The 20,395-nt window shown below is 35.0% G+C and overlaps 3 protein-coding genes and 1 pseudogene across 4 annotated transcripts; 1 reads left to right on the forward strand and 3 right to left on the reverse strand.

Annotated features, from left to right (window-relative positions):
• Nucleotides 1–1,534: 1,534 nt before the first annotated feature.
• LOC120189256 lies at nucleotides 1,535–5,185 on the reverse strand. Of its 2 annotated transcripts, XR_005522496.1 has the most exons (9): nucleotides 5,099–5,185; nucleotides 4,914–5,008; nucleotides 4,401–4,463; nucleotides 4,188–4,276; nucleotides 4,030–4,095; nucleotides 3,811–3,906; nucleotides 2,970–3,041; nucleotides 2,827–2,884; nucleotides 1,535–2,259 (listed from the first exon to the last, which is right to left on the reverse strand). XR_005522496.1 is itself a non-coding variant. In XM_039192565.1 (6 exons), exons 1-6 carry the CDS (start codon nucleotides 5,173–5,175, stop codon nucleotides 3,472–3,474), a joined length of 825 nt encoding a protein of 274 aa, XP_039048496.1. In that variant the 5' UTR covers nucleotides 5,176–5,185; the 3' UTR covers nucleotides 3,439–3,471. The 2 variants fall into 2 exon arrangements, 1 of the variants encoding a protein (XP_039048496.1); XM_039192565.1 differs by lacking the exons at nucleotides 1,535–2,259; nucleotides 2,827–2,884; nucleotides 2,970–3,041 and having other exon boundaries at nucleotides 3,439–3,906.
• A 564-nt stretch (nucleotides 5,186–5,749) lies between these two features.
• Nucleotides 5,750–9,194, reverse strand: LOC120189255. Its single transcript, XM_039192564.1, has 6 exons — nucleotides 9,115–9,194; nucleotides 7,850–8,168; nucleotides 7,132–7,372; nucleotides 6,519–6,790; nucleotides 6,023–6,187; nucleotides 5,750–5,852 (listed from the first exon to the last, which is right to left on the reverse strand). The coding sequence occupies exons 2-6, from the start codon at nucleotides 8,125–8,127 to the stop codon at nucleotides 5,756–5,758; spliced, it is 1,053 nt and encodes a 350-aa protein (XP_039048495.1). The 5' UTR covers nucleotides 8,128–8,168; nucleotides 9,115–9,194; the 3' UTR covers nucleotides 5,750–5,755.
• A 1,061-nt stretch (nucleotides 9,195–10,255) lies between these two features.
• LOC120189369 (beta-1,6-galactosyltransferase GALT29A-like) lies at nucleotides 10,256–12,123 on the reverse strand. The gene is made up of 2 exons (XM_039192667.1): nucleotides 12,120–12,123; nucleotides 10,256–11,550 (listed from the first exon to the last, which is right to left on the reverse strand). Exons 1-2 carry the CDS (start codon nucleotides 12,121–12,123, stop codon nucleotides 10,256–10,258), a joined length of 1,299 nt encoding a protein of 432 aa, XP_039048598.1.
• A 1,523-nt stretch (nucleotides 12,124–13,646) lies between these two features.
• Nucleotides 13,647–17,538, forward strand: LOC120189371 (annotated as a pseudogene).
• Nucleotides 17,539–20,395: the final 2,857 nt, after the last annotated feature.

The raw sequence follows: 20,395 nt of genomic DNA on the forward strand, positions 1-20,395 counted from the left end.
AGTGGTCTCCCTTGAATTGTTCCTTGTATCCTCAATGGGTTATGACCAATACATCCATTAATATCATTGATTGATATTTCTATGCTCTCTTCTTCTTGCATAATTGCTTGATCAGAATCTGCTGGTGAATTCTCTGAGGGTAAAACAGTGTCATCCTCCATCATCATGTTCAATTGCTTCATTTTGCATTGATGAACTGGAACAAATTTATCTCCACATTTAACGCATAAATTGTTTTGTCTTCTGTAATCTATTAAATTCTGCTTTGGTGATGGATTAGCTGAATTTTTCTATTGTACTGGTAGCTGGTTTGGCTTTGGAGTAGATATAGGATTTGGATAAGTTGAACTTCTGAAGGTTGATCTCAATCTTTTTCTTTCAAACTCCATAGACAGCTTATATAACTTAGCTTGCCTACATGCCTCAGAGAGTGACTAAGGTTCCAAAGCCTTAACTCTGTTTTTAATATCTTCTTTTAACCCACTAACAAATAGAGAAACAAAAAAGTCTTCCCCTAATGTAGGGTTTTGTAATAACATATGTGGCTGTTATTCCTCAAATATGTCCTGATACTCTTCAACAGTCCCTTTTTGCACTAGCTTTGTGAACTCCTCCACTGTGTCAGCAAAATATTTGTCATTAAACCTATGACATAGGTCTGCCTCAAACTCATACCAAGTAACATGATATTTTTGCATAATGTAACCATCAAACCATATTTCAACCTTTCCTGCTAAATACATGGTAGCCACCTCAACTCTTTGCTCTTCAGCAATATTACAAAGAGAAAAATATTTAAGACATTTTTGTAACCATCCTCTTGGATTAATTCCTTCAAACATTGGCAGCTCAATTTTTTGTCTATACCACATTACCCCTGACATGTTAGAAGACCCCCCAATACCTCTTTTATCCACCTCTACTGCCATTAATTGATTTCTAACAACACTGTTCTCCCCCATCAAATTGTCATTTCTTAAGCTAGTTAAATGAACATGCATTTCCCTTGGTTTAGACTTAAGAATTCCAGGCTCCTCAGGTTTATAAGTAAACCGAGTCTTATCATTAATCACCGTCACCTTAACAGGCTGTTTACTACTCATATTAAATGAGTTAGGAGTCTGTACCTGATCCTCAGCAGACTGGTTTTGGTCCTCCTTCCTCCCAGTCAAAATCTTCAAGATTTCCTCAACATATCCATTATTCGTAGCCATCCTAGATTCCAATGAAGAAATTTTGTTGTCCTGAATCTCCCACCATTTAGGAGGATTAGACTCATCTTGTCCTTGTTTCACCAGTGCTGTCAATTCTTCCATCTGTTTCTGCAACCCAGCTAAGTCTTCTGCCATGTTTTGATTTTTCTTGGGCATACCACCACTCTTGCCAAGAATCGAGGCTCTCGATACCAATTTGTTATGGTTTGAGATAATTAGAAGAGAAATCGAAAAATAGGTAATAGAAATAGAAAGAATTTAGAGAGAATTCAGAGAAGAAAATGCTTGTTCATTCATAATCTCAGAAATCAAATGTCTCACAGCCAATCTTATTTAGTTATAGGGCTAAAAACGTAAATTGTAAAATATGCCAGCTGACATTACATCAATAACAGTTATAACAAACTGATCTTATCTTCCCCTTTCAGGTTATTGGGCCACCAATCTTGGGCTGCTTCAACTCAACTTGGGTATGAAACTCCACTGAATCCAATGCCTCCTGAACCTGTTCAACAATCCGCTCCACTTCAAAGGGTAAGTGCATTCTTTCCTCTTCTTAAGTTGTAATCCCTAATTTCCTTCTTTCCATTCCTTCCCTCGCCTCAATTCCCAATTGTCCATCCTCAATCCCTAACCCTAGGCTTCTACTTTCCTCAATTCCTTCGTTCTTCATAATCATCGTTCTCATCCCGCTCATCTCTTCCAACTGTAACACATACATGTTGGACGAACACAACACACTTGAGTTCAAGTAACATGGAATTTAGACTGTGTGTACCTGACCCCCTGGCTTCTGCTTGATGGTCGGATGTTTCATCGCAAATATTACTAGCAGTTCCAGAGCCAATACATTCAACAGATTTTGCTTCGTTGCTGCTTGGTTGTACAGAAAACATGACATCTTGCAATGCAGGTCGCTAAAGCAACTGTTGCCTGCCTGTCCAAATTTTCAACATCTCTCAAGCGTTCGCTTGATAAAAGCTAATGCAACTTGTTTTGAAACCTTACGAACTGTGCTCTTTGACGAATGACCCCCACAACAAACCTGCATAAGTCGTTTGTAGTAAATGAATTATACTAAACTAGAAACCTTGTTCTAAATCGCTTTAAATGTAAAATAATAAACCATTCAACACAAAATATATGAGGTTATAATCAATCATTGAAATCAAGAATAAAGTAACTATCAAAGGTACACTCCCAGTAAATTCACCAACAAAAGTCTATAGACAAATAATATATTGACTACACCAAGACCAAGGAAATGTTGTATGCAATCATATTCCCTTAAAAACTGTAGCATTTTCACACAAGAGGGCTCAGTTAGCAAGCCAAATATATGGAAAGGTAAAGTAATTCTTTTTTTTTTTGTAGTTCTTGCCGAAAATCACATAGCTTGCACATTGTACATAACACACTAGTTTCCTTCATGTACAAAAAAAATGAGCGAAACAATTCTCAAATGCAACCATGTGAAAAGAAACTTTTACATCTAAAAATTGGGATGAAAGAATAGTAATATACAGAACAATAGAAGGCAAAGAATTAAGCCTAAACAGCTTCAGTTATTAGAAAGTAGAAACAATAATTGCACCAGGTATCTGAGAATTACCAAACGTTTTTTGTTAGCCATTTGTATTAATTGGTCCATTGAAGCATGCTCGATGTTCCTGCAGATTAAACCACATTATTCTAGTTGAAGCACACTATTTCATAAGGCTATTAACAACACTAGAGGACAACTGTCTATCTCACCTTCTCTCTACTTCTCTCCCATTCTGAATGGCTTTATCAATCTTCCCCAACTTTTTCTTCTTTTTTCTGAATCTACAAATTAGTAAAACGAAGTGTTCAAATATGAAGAAATGCAATTTAAAAGAAGAAAAAAGTGGCTAGAAGGGTTTTAATATGTTATTTACATCAAACACTGAAATTTCTTTTTAGTAAAATGAATAGATTTTGGGGAAGAAAAATTAAAGAAAACAAATAGCAACAACGCTAATGTCAAAAATAAGCTCGAATAATCCCAGTTGCAGATATTTTTTAAACACGCTAAAAGTTATGACCAGCAACCTGTTGATAAAGATGTACATTAAGTTCAACAACATTTTTATTTATTGCTTCCCCTCCCTCTGTCAAATAAGGCTGCAAATGGGCGGAGGCAAAAAAATGGAAAGGAAAATTAATCATATAAGATTGAATACAAAGTCATTTGACATCAAATACACAGAAGCATCAAATAGACAGGCCCCATATCCTAATGTGAAAATTCATCATCTCCCAACCACCTTTCACTACTATGTAAAGAATTAGACATGCTGGAGTTCCTAAATGTGTTAGATGTAATGCTAGCATCATAAGAGAGTCTGTCTAACAGAGAGTTTTTCTGACACAGAAAATCTGTATTTGACTCAACTTCAGATTCAATCCTGTCCCTATCTTTAGATTCAACATCCATATGATTACAAGAACCACAATGGGAATCGTCACTAGCATAGTGAAGGGGCATATTCTTAGCTTCAGTGAGGGTATAAATTTCTTCACTTTCATCTTCTTCTATCAAAGCAGAAAGAACTCTTTGGCATAAGGGAGTAACCTTGTCAAACTGTTTTAGACCAAATCCTCCAGTTGCAGTGTTAGTTTTGGCAATTTCTTCAACAGAAGTAGGTGCATCTTTTGTTATCACACCACCCTATCAAATGAAAGGAGTTTTTATCAACATTTGTCAAAAAAGTTATGCTTAGTTTCCAGCTATCCCTTTTACTGTTCTTAGAGAGTGAGTTTAGGGAGAAATACATAAGATGATGGAGTTTACCAAAACAGTATATCCATCTACAAACATCTGACACAAACTCTCATAAAGCCCTTCGGCCAAATTTAGCTGTTTCAACGTCAAAACATAGATCAGGAAACTGTGATTAATTAAATCCCAAAGTATTAATGAGTCAAAGTCTGTTAGTAACCCTACGGTACCTGTTGTGTAAGGAATGATGTGTCTTCAGATCTGACAGAATTAAAAATTGATCCCATTTTCTTCCAAAAAGGGCCAGAACAAGCAAGACCTATCAAACCAAGTAACAGGTAAGACTATATATACCACAACAAAAGCTCAGTTCTCAAAAGGCATATTTCTTTTATTTTCTCTCTTTCGTGTGGGGATATGGCACTCACTGGAGAGGTACATACTAGTAGCATTACGAGCAGAAGTGGCAGCTGCAAATAGTTCATTACGATCATCATCAGATTCACCTGAACATGCCATCCCGAACACAATGTCATTAGGAAAAATATAACAGGAGATTTCATGGATCTTAAACAGACGTCTTTAGTTCACAAAAGTTTAGAGGTATATGCACACAGAAAGTGTGAATCTAAAACTCATTCCAAATTTGACTATTAAATAAACAAAAAGACACTCTCCATTAAGAGAAATATTAAATCCATACAAGTAGTCAAGTACACAAATATTAGCTGTGGACAGTTAAACTAACACTAAGAGCAAAATATTTGTATATATAATAATATCTGGTCACATAGACCTGGATAAGTACCATATCATTCATGCAAAGCTTTGAGATTGGGAATAGCATGCAAAATGATACGAATGATATTCTTAGAGCAATCATAATGAGAGTATAGATCAATACTCTAAATTTCCAATGTATATGAAGACAAAAATCTCATGGACCTAGTAAATACCTATATAATCTGAAGAGACGTTACTTTGTATCGACCCAACACGAGTTGTGGCCTTGCAATCTTTTGGCTTTTTGGAAGGTGGACGCCCTGTCTTACTGAACCAAAGAAAATGATTCATTCATCAGATTTCCTTAAGACAAAATAAATACTCTAATACCAAAAGCTACAGGAAAATATTTAAGAACCTTCTATTTTTATCAGAAGCAGATCTCGCACTTTGTATTGACTTGGCTGTTGTAATATTTTCCAACTTCTCTCTCATAGGAGGAAACCTGGTTTTGTCAAGGATGGTACGCCACCTCCACTCCTTCCTTGTCTTCGGACTCCATCTCCAATTTCACTAGTAGACATTTTGTTCTTCATCGTGGACAATAAGAAAGACCCAGCTTTTTGAGATGTAGGTAAAGTAACCTCACTACAATCAATTCCTTTCTCTTTTGATTTGTTATCTCCAGCCCCTGATTCTTCACTCTCAGAAAACCCAAATGGAGAAGAAACATTCTCAGATTCCCTCTTAATTCTCGGAGTAGCATTATCTACACTGCTGCCAAGCAGTGATCCACCAATTTCAATAGATGCCCTAGCACCAAAATCAAGTGCTGTAAAGCCTTGATTTGAAATCTGAGCTTCAGCATTAGAAGGAGACATTAAATTTGTTCGATTTGAAAGTGAGTTTTTATAGGGTCACTGACCACCCCACTGAGACATGGCCTGTGAAGAAGAACCTGTAGAAATCAAACGTTTTTTATTGCTCCCAACACCTAATGGTTGGATCTTATTTAGATTTGGCTGTTCCCAACCCTGCAAAGCTCCAAATGAGAGGTGAACTTTAGAAGATGAGTCTAACACCATGATGGAACCAGTTCGTGGTGCCCCAGAAACCTTTCCTTTAGCATTGTACTTGGGCCACTAGCCTGATTGTCATCCTGGAAAGTCGCCCTGATGAATAGAGGCATTAATGAATCAATAATCAAGGAGGAGAAACCCTTAAAAATAATACCATACATGAAAGAAATTAAATGCAAATTTTGATGGCTGTTGACCATGTATGCCATGGTTCCTGCAGGTACACTACGGACTGCTAGAACTAAAATGGTGCAAGCACACACTTATTATTTGCTTTTACAACCCTCTGCTCCAACATAGCTGCACGATCCCGAGGAATAGAGGTACTCTCCAATTCTTTCCTAAGCACTGTGCTGGCATCTGAACCAGCCGCTTCAAAAGAACCATCTGACTTCCTAATTCCACTAACTCCTGGGGAAGATTTTGATCTGTAAGCATAAAAAGCCAAATAACATGATGGTAAGAAAAAGTTTTAACAGAACAAGGTTTGAAAAATGACACAACGGCACAATTTATAAACAAAAAGCCTAAACACAAAGAAATAATCAATTACAGCAACAAGGCAAAAGATAAAGGAGAAGAAATCTTCCTAAATTTTCATTAGAAAACAACAATATCTTTGTCAAGCATTCAAGAATGCATACCAAAAGCAAGTGGTTATAAAGTTTGATCGAAAACTAATATACAGTGTCCGGCAAAATGAGATGTGTTCTTTCTCAAATCATCAACTAGAATACAAGTTCATTCCTAGACAATCACCTGAAACCCTGTATATCACATGATCGCAACTTTGATTCAGAACTCAGCTTTGGTTGCATAACTCGTTTTTTATCTTGGTCACCCCCAGCAACTCTATTTCCTACAGTTGCAACAGATCGTTTCCTTTTCATCTTTGTCTCCCATCCTTCACCTGGCAATCTGCGGATCTTTCCTTCCATTCGGGCAGAACCACCATTACCAGCTGAAAGCACATCACCACCCTTTTCTATTGTCCCCTGTTGCCTTGGATTCATGGCAATTCTCTTACCAGCCTATATCATGAAAGAAGAGAAGGAAGACAAAACAAGAAAGTGAATAAACTTAATGAACGGTTAGCTAAACAGTAAGAGAAAAAGGAAGGGTCTATAAAAGCTATGTTTAAGTTTCAGGCCCATTTTGTCTTCTTCCTTTTATTTGTACATAAAATAGCACATCCAATTATCATTAAACAAAACGAACAAAGCCCAATAGAAACTTTGTCTGATGCATAACTGAGCAGTTATCAACTGATTTTTCTATGGAAATTGTGTAGAAGTTAACATATTTTATATCCGTAACCACATGTCAAAACACTCAATTGGTATTCCGGCAATATAAGTAAAAAAATACAAACCCTTAAATCAGCCACTGATGTGCGAACACGATTGTTGAGCCCCATACTCTTTGGCCCATCCTCCAATCTTTGAGTCATTAAGTCAAGGCCATTTCTATGCATCTGGCTTCCCATCTTTGTAATATTCACTCCACTAGTTCTCTCACTTGAAATATCACTTCGCTGTCGCTTCTTTGAACTTAAAGCTTCCTTATACCTATCCAGTTTAGAAATTGACTCTTGCAGCCTTTTTACTCTATCCCTGTTAGAAAGACAATGCAGATTCAATAACTAAAAACTGTCCACAAGAATTAACAAATAACTGGCATCATAATCGATATAAAATATGCATGGAGAACATGTGCAGTAAGAAAACTGTGAGAAGAATCATTTGACTTGCAGTAAAGCTGTATGTTCCGATCCCAGACAGTTAGCTTCATAAGCAAATGCCAAGGACTGAATATCTACACTGAATGCAACGATGATATATTGCATATACCACCATATATGATCATTGCATGCATTCTAACTAATCACGTCCATGCAGATTGTTATTTGCCCATTATGTTTCCAGGAATAGATCCTACCATTACTTAATTAACTTTAAAGGTTCCCTGTCACCACAATTACAATGAGAAGTTACTTTATTAACTCATAAAGGATAACATATTGCATAAAATATAGAACATCCCAAGTTTTAGCATTATTCAGCAGGTGAAATATTGTAGAAAGACTATACCTGGCCTTTCTGGTTGTCTCTTGAACACTTTCTTTAAAGTTCTTAAGCTCCTCTGTCGCCACTGGAGGGGAAGGTTTAGGGTGTGAAATTCCAAAATAATGATCACCTGATGGACTGCTTCGAAGAGGAACACCCAACACCCAGCTTAATTCCCCAGACCGAGTATATTTCTGACTGCCTAATGAAATTGGCTCCAAAGGAAAACACTGAGGCAATGGTGGCATGTCTGATGACAAGCCCACATTACCTCGGTTTAAATTATTCCCAGAACTCAACATATTTTTCTCTCTGTAACTCTACCAACTTAGAACTGCCAAACCTGCACAAGTGAACAGAAGATTGTTACTCCCAAAACCAAGTAACTCGCTTCTCTTCCACTAATAATCTAATCCCCTAACAGACTGTTCAGTTCTTGCTTTATAATTTGAAGGATTAAAAAATGAATGTACACTTTTTCAGAACAAATAGGATTAGAATAATTACTTGTTTACAGAACAAACATGTTAAACATATAGTGTTGCATTTTTCACTATTTTTTTCATTTTTAAATCAATAATAATTTTGCCTTCCAGTTTTTACCATTTTCTTTTCCTTTTTAGCAGCTTTTCTAATAATAAAGAACCGAAAATCAAACAAAATGTATCAACTCTTTACAACAACAACAACAGAACCCAATTCCCATATGCAATGGGGTAAGGGGAGGTAGGGTAGTAGGCTGCCCCCAACGCCAGGTTGAGAGTAGCTTCCGTGAAAGACCTACGGCAGTCAGAAAATTAAAAATATAGATAAAATGCACCTCAAATTTATCTTTCATAATGCTAAACATTGACTACTTTTCTTTCCGCTGCTACTTGTTACAAGTACTAAAGCAGTAAACATTAAGTCACAAATCTAAATCCCCAATTAAGCAAAAAATAAAAAAAATTAAAAATGAGAAAAATAAATAAATTTGTACTCATAAAGAAAAACTAAAAGGAAACACTTGAAAGCTCAATAAAAAATATTTCGACCAATTCTTTTAAAGGGAGAAAATACAAAAACTAAGAACATACACTTCTCTTCTTCACTTTCTCTTCTTATCAAACTAATGATGGAAGAAATGTAAAAAGGGCAAAAGGAAAATTTTGAAAATTTGAGAGCTAGGAATATGTGTGAAAACCCTAAACTTGAGAGAGTGAAATATAAGAAAAAAAGAATGGAATTGAAGTGAAGTGGAATTAAGCAAAAATACGATGAAATTATGAGCGGTTCAAGGATTCAATTACCTGGAATCAAACGAGTCAAGCGCAGATCAAAATCAGCATTTTCTTTTACTTTCTAAAACGAACGAAAACGAAAGCGATTACCGTAAACGTGTGTAATATAACTATAAAAAAATTCTTTTCGGCGCGGATATAATACGCCGCCGTTTTAAAACTTTCGGAGTAAACTTGTTGATGTCATGCATATGCAAACATTGCTTGGGTAAATTACACTTTGACCTTTATAAATTGCAAAAGCTTTCAATTGGAACCTTACCAAATTTCCATTTCTAAAACATTAGTGTGTTTTTTCAAATTATCATATATAAAACAAAATTTGGTTGTCATATACAGTAATTACACTTTAAACTTTATAACTTTACAAATCTTCAATTGTGTAAAGGCATGTTATTTATGGCTTAATACATAATTTAGTTTTTGAATTTGATTTTTTTAATGCGGTAGTATTTATGTTTTTGTCCGATTTAGTACTTAAATTTAAAAATGTTGCACATTAGGTACCCAAATTTGATATTTTTAATTATATATTTTTTCTAATTTAATATTTTTAAAAATTTACACCTATTTAAACCTTTACTAACACAAAAATAAAAAAATCATTTAATTCTTTGCGTTAATGAAAACAATAGTTAACCGGTAATGAAGAGCATTGACGGGGCTAGCTGAATTTTTTTTTTTTTTTTGCTAGCATTCAATTGAGTGCATATTAAAAAATATATCAAATTCAGATATTATTTGTCACGGCTTTATTCTTCAAACTATGGATTTATTTATCACGGCTTTAAATGGGTTAATTGTACTAGACATCCCCAAACTATGTCTAGATTATAAATAAGTGCTTAAATTATTTATTCTTCAAACTATTAATATTGTTTTAATTAGGTCCTTTCATTAATAAAAAAATCAATTTGAGCATTAAATGTCAAATTCTAATCTAATGTGAAGCATATTAAAAGTAAATAAATCAAAATTAAATAGGTGTACATATGTTGTATGGACAACTTGATTCTAACACGTAAAATCTAAGATTGTGTCGTTAAAAATTAATAGGCTTATTTCTCCTTTTGACTATCTAACCGAAAATTACTTGTAGAACATGAAACCAGCTAGTTAATCTTGAACAAGAGACACAAACAGGCCAAAATCATTGATAGATTACCACAGGAGGGAATCTGAACTTATCTGAAATGAATGGTATTGCATATGGATTCTTCACCAGATCACGATAGAATTCGTATTCGGCCTCGTAGTCGTGTAACTGGAGCTCGGCCTTCTGATTAGTATGATAATGATGCTTGGCGGAAGTCGATTTTCCAAATCCGAATATACTAACTCTGTCACAAATTCCCGAAGCTAGCATCACAGCCTGCAGTCCAGAGGAATAATGAAACATGGAACCATCATGAGTCAATTCCCATTTGCCCAACGGCTTCCCCGTTATCTCCACGAACCGTTTCGCTGAATAATACTTCACGATTCTAGCACACAACACATCGAAACGCGGGTCTGTAATCAACAAATCTGCCTTGTGAGACGCATTGCACACCAAATAGTCCATGAAATGAACTGGTTGGCAAATGTACATCACAATAGGAACACCATCACCATAAGGGTGACAGAAACAACCTTCCCTCCTAGCACAGAGATGCAGAACGTTGCTGTTCACAAACGATATATTCGTTTTCGACCCTACATGCTTTTCAAACCTCTCGATCCGAGCATTGTTCAACCTGATCACAACCTCGTGATCGTCGATCAACTTCCCGTGACGATTATGCAACAAGATCCCACTATTCCCCACAACAGCACAAGACTTATATGTTCCGTCTGAGCTATCGATAGGGACCTTCACTAATCTAACTAAATCCATCATAATATCAGGTTGAAACATCTTTTTTCTAGCCCAATCCTGTAAGTTTCTTCTAAAATTCGACCAATACCGATAAAATTTGGGGGATCGGAGCATTACCAACAATCCTTTAGAGTTTCTTGCTTTGGCATCATGTTGATTGAACCTCCTCCAAGTTGCATAGGCCTTGTATCTTCCTTGACTATCAAAGTTCCCATCAAGAAGCTGGTCTATTTCAAGCTTGGATTTTTCTTCACCTATATCAATGGCTGCAAACTTAAGCAAAGTAAAGTTCAAGTTTTGGATTGATGCGGGTTGTAACTCGGCTGCGGCGGTGAACACATCGCGGCGGCTGATGAAAATCCGGTAGCTTAAGGTTGTTGCTAATGCAGCAAGCACTAGGATGCTTATCAATGGCCTAATTGACCTCTTCATGGGTACAACCATATTGGTGAAATTGATGAAAAGTCGAATCTTTTTTTTTTCATGAAAGAAGAACTGTTTTCTTATTCCGGAAGAAAACCCAGAAAGGAAAAGAGACAAAGATGAAATCACGGAGCTGGAAATGTTACCAGAAAGTGAAACATGAACTGCATATGGAAATGAAACATGGGTGTGGGTCTTGTTTGATGAGCTGAAATTCCATGGTTTCTTCTTTAACAATGGCAATAAGGGACAATAATTTAGTTAATATTCAGAACTGAAAATGGAAACTGCAAAAAGGAAAATACAATGAAGAAAATGCGATGAAATTTGGATCGCAAATGGGGAAGAAACTGAGGTGAAGACTGAAGACGGAGGAAGTCGATGTTCTCACTGTCTGATCCTCTCTTTTAAACTCAAGCTTTGTGCGTGATTATTACGTGATTATCATAAAATTTCACGTCGGCCGGACTTATATTAAAAGCAACGAAATTGTGATCTTCTTCCTGTTGTTTTCTTCTTGTTGGATCATATGATTTTCATTTATTTCAAGGTGAGATTTATGCAATATAAACATATATGGCTTGTGTGAAGAAAAAAATTCCAACTTTACACTTACAATTAAAATTAATTCATTAATCATCTATTTTTATTCATTTAATAATCATAAATATATGTGTAAAACTAAATTATATATCACACTAATACACCCTATATTTTATAAATTTTTCTATACCCATGCAACGAATAGTGACGAAATTTTTTCCGTCAAAATCTGAAATATAATAATTATATAGTTTAATATTTGACTCCTTTTTCAAGAACTTTGTGATAAAATTATTATCCTCTTATTAAAATACATGTTCAATAGGATGTACAGTGTAATTTTTTTTATTATCAATATGAGACTAATGTTTCCCATCTTTTTAAAACGTGATATTTTCCTATAATCAATCTTGTAAAATTTAGTCACTTTATTTAATCAACATAAAATCAAATAGTCAAAGGGACGTCTTCATCACGAGTTATGGTTGTCCACCTTGTCTGCTTCACTTATTAAGAGCCTAGTGCAAAATCATACGGTTAAAGGGTCGCAACCTCGTCACTGCCCACAATTATCCACTTCACTTATTAGGACGTTTAACATGAAATCAAACAGTTGAAGAGTCACACCCACGTCACTGGTGACAGTTGTCCAACTTGTTGACCTTACATTTTGGGGTGCTCGACATAAAACCACAGTAATCAAAGGTTTATTATGATACCATTTGTTGCAAGATCAAGATGTATAATAGAATGTGTAATACAATTATTTTTAGAATCTAAAACCTTCTATTTATATATATATATATACATCTTATATCATTTTAAGACGTTACATTAAAAAAATAAGAGAATCTTTATCATATATTTAAAATATTTAAAATTTATTTTATAAATTGATTTAAGTGATTGACTAAATTTTTATTGTATAGGATCACAAAAATTATTAAGTATATTTTAATTTATAACAAATTTTGAAATTTTATGTATAAATTAGTGGTGTATCTCTTGATTTATCCAAAGATTAAATTAATTTTTTTAAACTTATTAAGACATCAATGTATTAAAACAACAATTCTGATAAATAAAACCCTATCTTCTCTTCCTTCTTTTGTCTTCAAAATTTATGAATAAATCTGTTTAAATCTCTTTGTTTTCGCGAATCTAAAGTCACCCTCCTCGCAATCTTCTAAGAAAAAAATTGTTACCTTTAAAAGACCAAATTTTATCCCTTTCTACCTTTCTTTTAAGATCTCTTGTTTTTTTCCCCGTTCTTGTATTTGGGTACTCTCTTTGCCTTCTTTGTCATCGAAAGTAGTTATTTTCTTCTTCAAAAAAAAAAAACCATAATCAGCATAAGTTTTGGTACTAAGAAACTTTTTTTTTTCAAGTTATAGTTTTTTTTCCTTGTTGAAAAGGTATGAAGTAGCAAAGGAGAAGGAAAATGATTGCTGAGAAGCCAAGTTGGATTAGGCACGAGGGAATGCAGATTTTCTCCATTCTTATTCAGCCTGCTGGTCTTAGGTTTGCTACTGGTGGAGGTGACCACAAGGTAATTTTTTTTCTTTCTTATTCTCTTGATATTTTCTTTTGGGGTTAGTTTTGTTACTGCTGCTGGTGACCTGAGTTGCAAATTTTACTATGCATAGCATTTACAATGATATATGACTAGAAACTATCCAATTGAGCTTATAAAAAGCATCTTCTGTTGTGAACTGATATGTTTTGTTTTTGTGCCGGCTTAAATTTAGGTGGGCAAAGCACGGTCGATTCATTTGCATCAGAGTCTGATGATCAAGCGATTCTAGTTCACGAGAGAAAACCTGGTTCTGGGACGGCAGTGGAGAGCCCCCGGATGTTGAGAATTGGAAAGTTGCAATCACATTGAGGGGACACAGTGCAGATGTGGTAATGATACTGTTTTTCATGTCTTTTTAAGTACACTTCTTGATGTTTGCACTTGAATTACATGTTTTATTTGAATGTGTCTGTTTTGGATAAGCACTGGATATTGTCTAACTGGGACGTTTACTTCATTCCGAGCTTGAAGTATAGATCTGAATTGGTCTCCTGATGACTCGATGTTAGCTAGTAGGAGTTTGGATAACACCATCCACATATGGAATATGAGTAACGGCATCTGCACAGCTGTACTTAGGGGTCATTCTAGTCTCGTTAAAGGAGTTGCCTGGGATCCCATTGGATATTTCTTAGCGAGTCAATCTGATGACAAGACAGTTGTAATATGGCGAACGAGTGACTGGAGCCTTGCTCATAAAACAGAGGGCCACTGGGCAAAATCAGTAAGTTTATTTCTGTTGATGGAATTTTCTTTGGTCTTACACATTCTAATTTTGTTTTCTGATGGAAAACATATTCTCTTCAGTTGGGATCTACGTTTTTCAGGCGGCTTGCATGGTCACCTTGTGGCCATTTCATAACGACCACTCACGGTTATCAAAAGCCCAGGCATTCTGCACCTGTTCTTGACAGAGGGAAATGGGCTGCCAGATTTGACTTCTTAGGTCACAATGCACTGGTTATTGCAGTCAAGTTTAATCACTCGATGTTCAGAAGGAGCTCCACCAATTCGCAAGAAGGGAAAGCCACTCCTGTTAGGCTGGGCAAATGGAGCTGCTAAGATCTGGGGGAAAGAATCATAGCCATACAATGTCATTGCAATCGGGAGTCAGGACCGCACTGTAACTGTTTGGACAACTGAAAGTCCTCGGCCACTCCTTGTAGCCAAGTATTTCTTTGGTCAAAGTGTTGTGGATTTATCCTGGTAAAAGTTTTCCTTTCAGTGAAGATATACTTTATACATACATACATACATACATACATACATACATACATACATACATACATACATACATACATACATACATACATACATACATACATACATACATACATACATATATTGTAATCTACTTTCAGGAATAGGAGCCCGATGGCTATTCTCTCTTTCCCTGTTCATTGGATGGAATGGTGGCTACATTCCATTTTGAAGTGAAAGAACTTTGCCACAAGCTAAGTGATGCTGAACTTGATGAGTTAAAGAGAAGTCGTTATGGTGATGACAGAGGTCGACAGGAAAATTTGGCGGAGAGCCCTTCACCATTATTGCTTGAAGCTGCTTCAGCCAAGGAATCCACTAGCAAGAAAGTAGATTTGGAAGTTCAGCAGAACCAGATACCTGTAAAGTCCTCTCTTGCGTTACAGGTGCCAAACAAAAGTTCTGAGCCTCAAAATAATGATAGAAAGAAGAGCGGACTTTCTGCTAGTGACAGATTAAATAAAATGGTGACACCTGCCCAGGTGTCTAGTCCTGTGAAACAAAGAGAATACAAAAGAGCTGATGGTAGAAAGAGAATTATTCCTGAAGCTGTTGGTGTTCCTATTGAGCAGGAGAATATTTGTGTCTGCTCAATCTCAAGCATTAGATTTCCCCGTTGCATCTTCTGATCCCAGAAAAAATGGTAATGGCATAGTTCCATCTGATGGTAGTTTAAGAGAAGCTTCTATCAGGGGGACCATTGGTAGAAGTTTTGATTTAAAGGAGTGTTCAGGCCTTCAGGGTTCACTGCTCGGGTTACTGTTAGTGGCAGTCTGATTATTGAGAAAGTTTCTACTGGACAAGATCGTAGAATCAATGTAAAACTGCCCGGAAGCATGAATTCAGCCTTCAGGTTCCACGGTTAGCTCTACCAAATCTTTTTCAATTAGGGTATTTGACAAGAAAGAAGGGGATGATATGACTCCAGTTTGCCTGGAAGCTTGTCCACGGGAACATGTTAATGACATTGTTGGCGTGCATGTATGACGAAGGAAACAGAAATCGTGTGCACAAGAGGGGCTCAAACACTTTGGTCTGATCGTATCTCAGGAAAAGTCTCTGTTTTGGCTGGAAATGCAAACTTCTGGGCTGTTGGATGTGAAGATGGGTGTCTACAGGTAAGAACTCAATCTTTATTCTAGGCACGTAGAATTTATGTTTCTTTATCCTCTTAATGTGTGTTCCGGACAATAGTCAATTAATAGTACGATGAGATTTCATTATTCGTCTGGCAAATGCATCTTAATCCCTTTTGCTGATATTTTTGAAGGTTTATACGAAGTGTGGAAGATGCTCTTTACCGACCATGATGCTGGTGGGATCTGCAGCAACTTTTATTGATTGTGATGAGAGCTGGAAATTGTCATTGATTACGAGGAAAAGATCTTTGTATTTATGGGATCTCTTCAATAGGAATTGTCTCCTTCATGATTCATTGGAGTCTCTAATCACGATGGACCATAACACTTCTACAAAAGGTACAAGTACTTTATATATTTCGAGCCTTCATATGATCTTAGAAGACTTGTTTCATGGTACTTGATCGACAACTCATAATGTTTTGTTCATTTGGGATGTTAAACTTATTTCCTTACATTTTAACTATTTTCAGGCACAATCAAAGTAATATCAGCCAAGTTATCAAAATCTGGTTTTCCTTTAGTTGTTTTGGTGACTCTGCATGCATTTCTGTTTGACATATCTCATGTGTTGGCTTGAGGGTTGCTGATTACTGCTTCCTTGCATCTAATTTCGCTAGTTCTTGAAATTTGGTTTAACTCAGACTGGTGAGCCGGCCGCACTGCAAGTGAATGTCAGGAAATATCTGGCCAGTAAGCAAGCCTGGAGCAGGTTTGTCGCTGTCAATGTTTTGTCCTAAAGTCGCGAAGCCATCAGACTTGATACTGTGTACTTGTGTGACATCTTATCTCTGTCGATGGCATGAATTTCAATTATATTCCTCTTGACTTAATACCTGCTAAAGGAATGATTCTGAATAATTCCCAGTTTTTAGTTATTTTAAGAACTTTTAACCCTGCTAAAGGAATGATTCTGAATAATTCCCGGTTTTTAGTTATTTTAAGAACTTTTAACCGTGTTGGTTGTATAATTTCACAAGTGATTGTGTTTCAGTTGGGCAACTGATGATGGAGTGCAAACGCGTGCTCATTTAGAAGCTCAGTTGGCATCGTCTTTGGCTCTGAAATCTCCTAATGAATATCGACAAAGCCTTCTTTCCTACATACGATTCCTAGTAAGGTAGGCATATTCCCCCTACCAAAAGCATGTGTATTCGGTGCATCCTTAAAAATTCTCTTGGTTATCGGGATTTTATCATAAAAATAAGTCATCGACAAATTATACATGCTCGTATGTTTGTCGAGAAGCAGATGAGTCTCGATTGCGGGAAGTCTGTGTAAGTTTTCTCAGGCCACCAACTGTAATGGCTTCAGATGCCAAGAATCCTGGTTGGATGCTTATGTGCTTGTAAGTCTTTTGTCCCGAACTCTTATAAACACCCTACATTGGTTTTTTTTCATCTTTTTACCATACCAGTCCGATTGCATATCCTTTCTCAGACACGTTGGATACTTTAAAGTATTTTAAACTATTCTTTCACTCACCTATCCGAATCTTTGCAGGGAATAAAAAGGCACACACTTTTAAGAGAAGACATTCTTCCTGCAATGGCTTCGAATAGAAAAGTCCAGCAATTGCTTAACGAGTTCATGGATCTCCTCACCGAATACGGAATTGTTGAAAACAATGTAGATCCACCCATCTCCACCAACTACATCTCAACCGGATATCGATCTGATGGACTCCAACCCATCTGTGCCCAGTCAAACGGATACTTCCGTGCCAGCAACAGATAACAAGGAAAATCCTTCCCCCGGTATAGATCAAATGGATACCGTTCCATCGATATCGGTTCAAGCAAACTCGGGCATCGAATCAACTGATCCAATAAGTGAATACGCAGCCGGTTCATGAAGGTGAAATCTCCATTAATGCAAAATACTAACTAATGGTTAATATTTGAGCATTTCCGGCTTGATGCTTGAAGCTGGTGCATCTGATTTATCTTTTTAAAATTTTTAATCATCTCTGTGCATTCAACTGTAGAATTTCAGTCGTTGAGAGTTTTTTTGGATAGAAATAATTACTCTTTGTGCAATTGAATTTGATATTAATAGAATCCTTCTTTACAAGTGTTCCTATTTTAAAGTCTGGTAATTGGTTTTTTTTTTAAAAAAAAAGGGTTTTTTCATGTCCAATTTCGACTTGGATATTATATGGAATGAACGTGACTTGTTAAAAAAATAGACATAATTCGAGTTTAAAAATATTTTGACCTGTTCTGAATTCGATACAAAGTTAAACTAAAAACCTGATTTTGATTAAACCTAATTTTGTATAATAAAAATAAAAGTGCTTCAAACTCAATGATGTTAGGTATGTTGATGACGTGATTGTTGTTTTTTCTTCTTATTCAATACAATCAAAATACTTCTTGTTTACCCCATTCCTTCACCAATACGAAGGATGAACTAAACTTATTACCCAAGAAAACGACTTGACCGAATCAAGTTTAGTTATTAGATATTAAATTTTATCAATATCTTTTCAGATTGTTATTTTTAAAAGAAAATATAAATTTATTTGTATTCTTCATCTCTTGATATAACTTTTCGTCCCTTTACAGAACTTTAAAAGATAATTTAATTAACATTGTTAAATATTGTCGGTATGTAAGGAGTTGGTAAACATCAACCGCTCAGAATTTTGTAGTACAATGTAATTTATTTTTTATATAAATATAAAATAAATATGTCAACAATCTTATATCTCCATTTTTTTAGATTGTGAATTTAATACCCATTAAAAGGGAAATTCTCCTTTTTATTCTCTAGTAGGAATTGTAAAAAAAAATATAATAAATATATTATATATTGAGAAATAACTGGATCAAATTACATTAGAACTGAATTTGAATTATTCGAAATTAAATCTGATCTTTATTTTAATTAAAATCCACTTTAGTTGAACACGTTTATTTGTTTAAAGGTTGTAATTACAAGCAATACATATGCATAACTACAATTAAAGTTAATCAGTACAATTTATAAATAAAATAATAAATACCAATCAATACATTGATATAATCACAACTAAAATCAAACATTATAAAGTGTGGAAAGATAAATGAAATGTATTCTAACAAAGATACGTAGATGGTTTTTTGGACAAATTCTAAATCTAATCCTAACTATACATAGTAAAATTTAAATTAGAATCAATATGAATTGAAAATTCACACGTGATATTTACTCATGATAGAACTCGAACATAACATTTAACGTCCTATCTTATACATTACACATGTAGCAAATAATATGTCACTGAGATTCACTGAAGTTCCATCAACAGTCCACCTCATTCACCCCACTCCTAAGATTATTTTCTTCCTATCAGTCTCGGATTTTTCTCTCCCTATTTTAACTCTCGTATTCTCTCTTTTTTGTTTCAGCATCAAAAAACTCATTTTCACTCTTCAAAGATCCACTACACAGATCTTTATTTATTGTGAGATACGATTTTTTCGTTTAAATCAAAATAAATGAATCACCGAAAATCATCATAACAATCATCTTCATACGTGATAATTATTATCGATGGAACTCCAACATAAACACTTAAGGCGAGGCCTAACCATAACTTGTGTGAGCACATTTTCTTGTCCAAAATCTTTTAGCCTATTAATGAACCAATCTTCCAATTGAACTAATAACCTATACCCTAAACATGTTTGAGACGATGAATTTTTATAATGCAAAAATTAGATGTCTTGGTCTCGATTGACGCCATGGAAAATGGTTAGATTCGTGTTTGGTTATGTTTTAATAAATAAAAAAAATGATTTATTCTATTTATAAATTATAACCAAAATTAGAAGAAATCGACTTAAGATTGAGCTTCCTCAAGGCTCGATTACAGAACACCAATTGTCACGTGTTTGACAAACATAACAGTATGTTTAATTTGACTTTTTATTTGTCTTTTCCCAAGAGACGTGTTTCTTCCTCCTGTCAACAAAATCCCACAAACAAAAGGCAAATATTGGTCTATCAATTATGTTATATTTCGATCCAAATTATAATAGATAATTAAGTTGAATTTTGTTATAATTATAATGATTGAATAAAAATATTATTTGATAATTAAGTTTATTTAATAATTTTTTTTTTATTTTAGGCAAGAATTCTTGGTGATTAAATATTTGGATAAATAAAGACAATGTCTTAACTTTTAGAATTATGTCAGAGAAGATTATTTTAGAGATCAAAATCCTTTTGGGGATCTCTATAAATTTTGGGATTTATGTTGTAGAGATAGTTTTATAGGGATATTGAGGGTTTTTGAGATACACTGAATTTTTATATTTATATTGGGTTTTGAGACAAAATCAAACACGTTAAATCTCGTCTCTTGTGCATTTCTTTTATGCTAACATTGCTTTTCACTCTCAGATTTCTAACAAATTATTATATAATCTATATTCTATTAGTTCGATTAAAAAAATTATGATGTAACTCATTTCATAAATAAAAAAATTGAGATATATGGTA

The sequence above is a fragment of the Hibiscus syriacus genome, unplaced genomic scaffold (assembly GCF_006381635.1).
Source record: "Hibiscus syriacus cultivar Baekdansim isolate YM2019G1 unplaced genomic scaffold, ASM638163v2 tig00116954_pilon, whole genome shotgun sequence".
In the NCBI taxonomy this organism is placed as follows: Eukaryota; Viridiplantae; Streptophyta; class Magnoliopsida; order Malvales; family Malvaceae; genus Hibiscus; species Hibiscus syriacus.

What these genes read in the sequence shown, in the direction of transcription:
- LOC120189256 (XM_039192565.1), bottom strand. Translation starts at nt 5,175, where the DNA reads ATGAGAGAGAAGTTGGAAAATATTACAACAGCCAAGTCAATACAAAGT. An exon ending in TTCTGCTCGTAATGCTACTA is followed by an intron (nt 4,277 to 4,400) that starts GTATGTACCTCT and finishes TTGGTTTGATAG; the next exon opens with GTCTTGCTTGTTCTGGCCCT. An exon ending in CATCATTCCTTACACAACAG is followed by an intron (nt 4,096 to 4,187) that starts GTACCGTAGGGT and finishes ACGTTGAAACAG; the next exon opens with CTAAATTTGGCCGAAGGGCT.
- LOC120189255 (XM_039192564.1), bottom strand. Translation starts at nt 8,127, where the DNA reads ATGTTGAGTTCTGGGAATAATTTAAACCGAGGTAATGTGGGCTTGTCA. An exon ending in TGTGATATACAGGGTTTCAG is followed by an intron (nt 6,188 to 6,518) that starts GTGATTGTCTAG and finishes TTATGCTTACAG; the next exon opens with ATCAAAATCTTCCCCAGGAG. An exon ending in GTTGTAAAAGCAAATAATAA is followed by an intron (nt 5,853 to 6,022) that starts GTGTGTGCTTGC and finishes TCTATTCATCAG; the next exon opens with GGCGACTTTCCAGGATGACA.